Consider the following 8,710-nt stretch of genomic DNA (forward strand, 5'->3'; position numbering starts at 1 on the left):
GCAGTAAAGAGAGCCATTAATAGTTGCTGAATATCAACCCAGGTGGGCTGATGGGTAAGAAAAACAGTTTCGAGAAGCCGAATGAGGTCTTGTGGATTTTCCGAAAGGGGTTTATGTTGTTGTTTCCAATAATAAATATCCGAGGACAAGAAAGGAGCATAAACCATATATGGGGCTCCCCTGCCCTCTAGCGACGCTACCTCTCTAAGCGGTAGCATTGGAGCCGAGGATGTTAGGAATCGATCAGACTCATTGGGCTTCTCTTTCAGCAAGGACGAGTACAATCCTGATGACGATGAGCCAGGTCCTGATTGGGATACTGGCTCATGGTCTACTTGGGGATTGTAAACTGACCCGGACCATGTTTTGGGAGGACTTAGGAGTTCTCCCCGCCCTTGATTATTTTCCAGATTCTGATTTCAGTTCTGATATGGAGGGGATAGATCAGTTTCATCTTCTGGTGGACGCAAAACGGGCCTCGATTCTGTTTCTGTTTTTACCTTCTTCCGTTTTGGTGGAGCTCGCCTCACGGGGAGAGAGGCAGTTCGGTTAGCAGGAGGTAAGCGGGGTTTTAACCACGAAGGTGGCTCCTCCACTAGATAGCGCCATGCTACAATATAAGGAATTTGGTCCGGGTGGTCATTGAACACTTTTTCTTGGGTGGAATAAATTTGGGCAAGAGCGAACGTTCCTTCAGGTGGCTAGCCTGTCTGGAACATCGGCCACTTGAGTTGGCAAGATATTTTCAATTTTCCTACATAAACCATATCTACTGATGACGCAGCTTGTGCCTGATAATCTTTGAAATGCTGCGTGACCAATTCTAATGGCGTTGCAGTCTTTTTGCTTTTACTTTGACCCATTTAAAAAACTATGAGGCAGCACAGGAAAAAATCAAGCAACCGATAAGCAAACTATATCCGATAATCCGACGATCCTGACGCATTAACGACTGAAGACAGAAATATAAATCCAAAACCCACAAAGACCGGGAGGGGACCAGGGGTAACTCAGCAAAATCCCGAACAGAGCCGGCAAAAACCTGAAAAGACCCTGAAAAGACCCAGCAAACTCCCGAAAAGACCCCGAACAGAGCCGGCAACAACCCGAAAAGACCCCGAACAGAGCCGGCAACAACCCGAACAGAGCCGGCAAAAATCCCGAACAGACCTGGCGAAAACCTGAACAGAGCCAGCAAAAACCCGAACAGACTCAGAACAGACAGACTCAGAACGTGAGGGGACCAGGAGGGGGTAAACCCCCTATCTTCTCCCTCCAGCAGTGGTGGGGCGTTCCCTCACCAACTCTGGCTCTGGGAAGCAGTACTGCGTCCAGTTTCTTCCCTTTGAGCCTACAGACGGAGCTCCAACAGACAACAGATAACAGAACTTACCACCACCGGAGGTTTATTCACAGAGTGCTGTTTTCACCGTTAGATCCCGGACAAGCCCCCAAAATGTTAGGGTCCAGAATCTAAGAACGACACGGCACAGGACAAAAATAAAGTACAAAATTTATTCTCTTCAGCAAGAGGTTAAAAAACAGTCTGGCCGCCAGGGACGCTCTTCAAAGGGAGCAACCCCGGCTGTACCTGTGGAGTTACATTTATAGTAAAAGCAGGCACATACAAAATTATTAGTTGCAATCTTATTGGCTGGTCTAGGGGTACATTTGGTGTATTCGAGTTACATTCTGATAGATTCCGGCAATCTCTTATTGTCTGTGTATTATCTCAGGGGCATGTATGCAGTAACAGTAACCTCCCATTGTGCTCATGTATGCGTGAACAGCTTCCACCAGGCCTCTCCTTTTCTTTGAGATTGAATGGCCCTTACACCAAGAGCTTATTCTCTGATGTTCTTTGTTCTAATTCAGACTCATTTGATAAAACAAATGTGAAACACCAGCATCTTCATCTGTACGGTAACCTAATTCACATCACAGCTTACTGGATGTTCCAGATGGCTTACCCATGAGATGTTTGCAGAAGAAGGCTTGGATCTTCTGCCAAGCATCAATCTGTGCCTCACAGTGCGCTTTGGGCTGCCCTCCCCACACCACAGGCTTGCCAACTAGCAGGTGCATTGAGGCTGCACACACTGGGAAAAAGGGAGGTTCAATGTAGTGCCCTGCTCCAGGGTAACAGATTATCTCAGGCTTTTCCTTCCCATGAGCTTGCAAACGTTTGCGCCCCTCAATTGCAAAGAACTCACTTTTCCAGTTGCGATCATCCTGACCAACAATGAACAAGAAGGGACACTCAGCCTTCTCCAAAGGGATAAGGCTCTGGCGGTCAGGCCCTTCTAATGGGTTGTTCAGTGCATCAACAATATCAGCGATCCCAGACTCGTTGACTTTGATACGTTTTGGATTGGAACCAAGGGGTGGAATGGTGATGTTCTTGTAGCGGAGCACTGCACCCACATTTGCTACTGAGCCATTGATAACAGCGGTGGCAGTGATGCCCTTTAGGAAGGAGGCCATGGAGATGCACAGGTCACCCCCCTTTGAGATTCCAAGCAACCCTATCCCCGGACCTTTAACCTGGAAGGAAGAGAAATCACAAGCAATGAACCACAGCATACCACTTCTTTAAAATGTTGCCACATTCACAGCAGTGTCTGTCCTTAATCTGGACCCCAGCTACAGGCACACAAGAGTGTGCAGGGCTCACGTCTGAGGAGCCCTGGGGCACTGCTTCATGCTTGATTTATGATTAAGCCCTGCTAAGACTGCAGCATCCTAACAAAGCTACAAGGCTCAGTGCTGAAGGACACTACAGAGGGTACAGCTGTACTTGCAAAGAGCACGCAGATGTGCAGCCCTAGATACACTTTGCTTATACGACAGTTCAGGAAAGAAGAGGGAATAGGCAGAAGAGAACTCTTCTACAAATGCTTTCTTTCAGTGCAAAACACTCAGTCACCAATGGCCATGATACTGTCATCAGTCATGATAATGTATTTCTTATATTCAACCACTATTTTCAATTTTCTTTTTAAGAAACTAACATGGGGTAGCTGGTTCCACATCAACTGCTCTACCATTTATCTACTATGCTTGGTGTCTAACTCAGAGTGAAAATTAGGTGTTCTGAGGTAGCTTACTCATTGAAATGTATCATAAAAAATAACCTATTAAAACCATTTTTCTAAGCTAATTGTACAGTCCTCTGGAGTCAGCCTAGAACAGCTTACCTTCATTTCCTTTTACACAGGCAAATTAATTTGAACAGGAAAGCTAAATGATCTTACAGGGTGTTGAAATCCTCTAAGGATATTGGAAGAAGGTTAGGTAATATCAAAATTGGTCCAATATCCAAAGACTCGCAGGGGTAAAGAGGCTCTAACACAGCATCAAAATTTAATACCTTTTGTACTTTATCACCAGTGTAAAAGCCCCAAACCGACTGACTGAAGCATGGAAACGGCAAAATTAGCAAGTGTGACTGCAACTTTGCAACATATGAAAAAGATAGTGGGGCTATCAGTGGAGGGGTTAACGGGAGGCTGTTCTACTTCTGTCAGGAAAAAAGCAGGGAGTAGAAGGGGGAGCTACTAAAACCCACACTCACTAAATGCCGACATTTGGAGTGACTAACAGTTTATACAATATGCAGCAACGGATGTGTACTGGTGAACCTCCTTGAAACCTGTATCACAGAGCTTATCATGTGTTCCATGGCTGAAAAGAACATTTAGTTCTGAAGGACACTGTACAAAGCATAAACCTAAAAGCCCCACCAAAGTCCAATAAGCCTCCAGGCAATAAGTAACCTAGTTATGACACTGGGTTGAATGGAGCAGAAATTACTATTGTGTCACTTGGCCAGTTCAAAAAGAAGAAATGGAATAATCATAGAATGATTTGGATCAGAAGAAACCTTAAAGATCATGTAGTTCCAAACTCTTTGCCATGGGCAGGGATACCTTCCAATTGATCAGGTTGCTCAAAGCCCCATCCAACCTGGCCTTGAACACTTCCAGGGATGCGGCATCCACAACTTCTCTGGACAACCTGCTCCAGTGCCTCACACCCTCACAGTATAAAATATCTTCCTAATAGCTTAAAACCGCTGCCCCTCGTCCTGTCACTGAAATCCCTGAAAAAGATCAGCTCCCCAGTTTTCCTGCAGGCCCCCTGTAAGTACTGGAAGGTTGCTATAAGGTCTGCCTGGGGCCTTCTCTAGGGGGAACAACCCCAGCGCTCTCCACCTGTCCTCATAGGCCCACCTCTCAAGACTGTCAAGGTCCCTCTGGATGGCACCCATTCACTCCAGTGTGTCAACTGTGCCACACAGCTTGGTGTCACTGGCAAACCTGCTGAGGGTGTACTCAATCCCACTTTCCATGTCTCTGACAAAGATGTTAACACTGGTCCCAATACCGAATCCTAAGGAATGCCATTTGTCACCAGTCTCCATCTGGACATTGCACTGTTGATCACAACTCTTTGTGACCATCCAGCCAATTCCTTGTCCAATCTGCCAGACAACCATTGTAATGGGAGTTAAAAGATACGAAACAAAATTAATTACAGCCAACTTGAAGAGAGATGTTATTTTAAGTATAGTAGCTTTGCACCATCTGCTGTCTGACAGGACCTGACTACTGAGACTTCCCTGTAGTGAGAGAACGCCAATCAACAAACCAACCTGGGTGTGTTGTAACATATAGTTTACGGCTTCTTCAAAATATTCTAGGTGTAATTCTTTCATCTCTTTGGGAAGATCCTCATAGTTGTAAAAAGCGAGAGCCAGCACAGCAAACCCATAATTGGCCAGCAGGCATGCCCTGTATTCAGGGAGTCCTCCTCCAGTTCCATACAAGTCAATAATTCCTGGAAAGGGGCCACTTCCTGCAAGAGATCACATAATAAAACACATTAACCCATGATTTTTAATTTACATTGAAAATTCGTAGGCCTGAGAAAATGTTGTGCTCTATTTTAAAGAAAAAAACACAGAGTAACAGAATGGGTCCTAAATTGTTGTGCTAGTTTTCAGTAAATGGCTACTTTGCTTCAAGATTAAACAAGACAGCACAAAATAGCAGGCCAGCTAATTTGGGGATAACATCAGGGAACACACGGCTGGAAGGGAAGAGATCCCTTGACAGTCACAACTAGTTCTCAATATCACGTAAATGTACTGCAAAGAGATCAAGCTCTGCTTCAAAAATGCCCATGAAGCATCTGCCCAGTGCATTTCTCAGAAGACTGATCAAAAAAATCTCATCTTCTGACAGTTCCAGCTTCTCAGTTTCAACGTGGACATACTATAGCCATTTATTCTGCGATTAAGAAAAGTAAGTATTTGCAACCAGCCCTGCTAACCTGGTCAGGGAAGCTTTAAGTTTGGTTCATCACAGGACAGGGATTAAGTCCAGAGCAAACTGACTTTCCGAAGTATAGAAAGGCAGAGGCCAAGAAGGAGATTCCCATTCCTGCTCAGAATGAGGAGTGAGGGCTACAACACAATCAGGAGTCCAGGACACTTTCTGGAACAGCGTGTATGCTTTTGGCACTGTCATGGAGAAGTTATCAGTGACAGACAGGGAAGAATGGGGAGAGTGGAAGGCACGGGCTATGTAGAGGAGCTTCTTGAGTACACGGGGTTCCAGAGACATGCTTGGTGAAAGCCTCTGGGTCACAGAGGGAATGAAAAGTGGGATGTGGTGGTGGTGTGGCTGCTCTAGACAGCTCAAGCAAGAGGAGTGAGGAGATGAGGCTTCCTACAGACAACCAGCAGAAGTCTGGACAGCTGCTGGGAGGACAACACAGCATCTGTCAGGCAATCTGAAAACTTCATAGACACCCTCTAATTATTTTCTGACAAAAATACCGTAAAAGTAAACCTGTATAATGCTTCATGTGATCTTCTGCTCACAAATAGGGAAGAACTGAGAACAAATGTGTCAGGAAAAGACAGCCTGTGCTGCAGAAACTATGATATTACTAAGTTCAGGATCTGCAGAGAGGCTGGAAAGGGAAAGCAGTAGGCTTAGATCTCTAGACTTCTAGAGAGCAGCCGTCAGCTTACTCAAATATGTACTAGCTGAACTCCCTGGAAAACAGACAGGTAGAGGAAAGTTAACTTGAAGACCAGCTAACAACGCCTTCCACAGCATTTAGAACCAAAAGGTTACTGTGATCCATGCTTTCATGTCCAATTCAGGTCAACAAAACAAACTCCTGTGTTTTAGCCCACGTAGCTGCACTAGTGCAGCATATGACCACAGATCAAAGCTGGTTGGGCCGATCCCATTTCTTCAGAGTGGAAGAGTATCAACAGTAAGGCCTGAAAATAGTTATAGTTAGCTTTTGGATGACAAGCGTTCAGCTGGAATTCCAGGTGACTTCACAAGGCACATTTCCTGCCAGAGGCACAACTGCTTCACAGCTCCACACACCTTCTGTGAACCTCTTTACCACCATGAGGTCATTTTGGAAGCCTATTCGTAACTGAACCACTTTGTGTTGTGTGGAGATACCATATCTAGAGCAGGGAAAGAGAATGCAAAGGGCAGCTGTGGGAACGACAAAAGTCTCCTCCATTTTCCTGTGGAACATATCCCAGGGACATCTTCCATATGTAAGAAGTACAGGGAAGATCGCAATGCCTGTTGTCTAGGCATGTTTTCCTCTCCAATGCCAGATCCCCAGTGATAAAGTGTGACATCAGAAGGTTTAATGAGGGCTCTCACAAACATACACGTTATCAATAGTCTCAAGGCTATCATAGTTTGTGCATCTGCAGCGGTGAAGCAACATGGACTGGACATCACCTCTCAGAAATTCAATGGGAGAATCTCCTGCTTGGAAGCTGCTGATCTGCATGTGGGTATGGGAAATTCTAACTGCTATGAAACATTATGAAACTGAGCAATTGCCTGCTTTCTCTTTATCAGCATTGTTACACTATGCCCCAAGAATCACCAGGCTGGAAAAGACCTCCAGGATCATCGAGCCCAACCATTCCTGTCTGCCACTAAACCATGTCCCTCAGCACCTCATCCACCTGTCTTTTAAACACCTCCAGGGATGGTGACTCAACCGCCTCCCTGGGTAGACTGTTCCAGTGCTCAATGACCCTTTCTATGAAAGTTTTTTACCGGATGTCAAGCCTGAACCTCCCCTGGTGCAGGTTGAGGCCATTCCCCCTTGCCCTGTCCCCTGTCACTTGGGAGAAGAGGCCACCTCCCTCCTCTCTACAACCTCCTTTCAGGTACTTGTAGAGAGCAATAAGGTCACCCCCTTCAGCCCTCTCTTTTCTAGGCTAAACAACCCCAGTTCCCTCAGCCGCTTATTCTCCAGCCCCCTCACCAGCTTGGTTGCTCTTCTCTGGACTCACTCCAGAGCCTCAACATCCTTCTTGTGGTGAGGGGCCCAAAACTGAATACAGTATTCGAGGTGCGGTCTCACCAGTGCCGAGTACGGGGGCAGAATAACCTACCTGGACTGCTGGTCACGCCGTTTCTGATACAAGCTTTGAATATATATGCTCAAAAAAAACGCTCTAATTCAAGACGCCTCAAAACCCAAGGGAACTGGGCGAACTCAGGGGAGCCCGGGGCCGCTTCCCGTACTCACCCGGGGGCAGGAAAAGCGTCGCCCGGATGCTCCCGTCCCGCACCGGGACTCTGCGCACGCCGTCCCGCAGGAACGCCCGCTCGTGCCGCTCCCGGGCCAGCAGCCGCCCGGGCGGGTCCCCGTGTCCCTCCAACACCTCCAGCTCGAGGAGAAAAGGGCTCCGCACGTCCCGCTTCACCAGCCGCCAGAACGGCCGCCGCGGCCGCAGAGCCCAGAGCAGCCCCATGGGCTCCAGCCCGCAGAAGCTGCCTCCCGGCAGCGCGGGGCAGCGGGCGAGGTCCACCTCACCGTCGTCCCCCGCCCGGTAGCGGGCGCAGGCCTGGAACAGCTCGCCCGCCTCGTCCCGCAAGAACGCCCACAGCGTGACCGGCTGCCGCGGGCCCAGCCCGCGCACGGCGATGCGCAGTGGCTCGTCGAACAGGCTGCGGGCGGCGGGCGAGACCCGCACGGAGGGCGCCATGACCGAGACAAGCCGGGCGGAGAGAGCCCCAGACCCGCACCGCCACCGAGCAGCCACCCGCAGCATCGCCCCGCCCAGACCCCCGCCCCCCGCCACTCCGCCCCACGCTGGGCCGGGGAGGAACCCAGCCGGCCGCCCCCCGCCGCCTTTTCGAGTGTGCTTCCTGCTGCTGTTGCTGGGCTGGTGGCGCCGCCAGGCTCTGCGGGATTAACACGAACGAAACCCAAAAAAAAAACCCCAAAAAACCCAAACCAAACCCACCCACCCAATCAACCAAATAAAACCCTAAAAGCCAAACAAACAAAAAAAAACCCACAAGAAACACCCCCTGATACCAAATGGTCCTCCACTTGGGGCAGAACAACCCTGTGCAGTGCTATAGACTAGGAGAAGAGTGGCTGGAAAGCTGCCTGGAAGAGGAGGACCTGGGGGTGTTGGTTGACAGCCGACTGAACATGAGCCAGCAGTGTGCCCAGGTGGCCAAGAAGGCCAATGGCATCTTGGCTTGTATCAGAAACGGTGTGACCAACAGGTCCAGGGAGGTTATTCTCCCTCTGTACTTGGCACTGGTGAGACTGCTCCTCGAATACTATGTTCAGTTCTGGGCCCCTCACCACAAGAAGGATGTTGAGGCTCTGGAGTGAGTCCAGAGAAGAGCAA

The 8,710-nt window shown here is 48.5% G+C and overlaps 1 protein-coding gene across 1 annotated transcript; it reads right to left on the minus strand.

Moving 5' to 3' along the window:
• Positions 1-1,501: 1,501 nt before the first annotated feature.
• LOC138721254 (acyl-coenzyme A thioesterase 1-like) lies at positions 1,502-8,090 on the minus strand. Its single transcript, XM_069858153.1, has 3 exons — positions 7,591-8,090; positions 4,655-4,857; positions 1,502-2,544 (listed from the first exon to the last, which is right to left on the minus strand). Exons 1-3 carry the CDS (start codon positions 8,048-8,050, stop codon positions 1,939-1,941), a joined length of 1,269 nt encoding a protein of 422 aa, XP_069714254.1. The 5' UTR covers positions 8,051-8,090; the 3' UTR covers positions 1,502-1,938.
• Positions 8,091-8,710: the final 620 nt, after the last annotated feature.

This window comes from Phaenicophaeus curvirostris, chromosome 5 (assembly GCF_032191515.1).
Source record: "Phaenicophaeus curvirostris isolate KB17595 chromosome 5, BPBGC_Pcur_1.0, whole genome shotgun sequence".
NCBI classification, from domain to species: domain Eukaryota; kingdom Metazoa; phylum Chordata; class Aves; order Cuculiformes; family Cuculidae; genus Phaenicophaeus; species Phaenicophaeus curvirostris.

What these genes read in the sequence shown, in the direction of transcription:
- LOC138721254 (XM_069858153.1), bottom strand. Translation starts at nt 8,050, where the DNA reads ATGGCGCCCTCCGTGCGGGTCTCGCCCGCCGCCCGCAGCCTGTTCGAC. An exon ending in GACGCTTTTCCTGCCCCCGG is followed by an intron (nt 4,858 to 7,590) that starts GTGAGTACGGGA and finishes GATCTCTTGCAG; the next exon opens with GAAGTGGCCCCTTTCCAGGA. An exon ending in ATATGTTACAACACACCCAG is followed by an intron (nt 2,545 to 4,654) that starts GTTGGTTTGTTG and finishes TCTTCCTTCCAG; the next exon opens with GTTAAAGGTCCGGGGATAGG.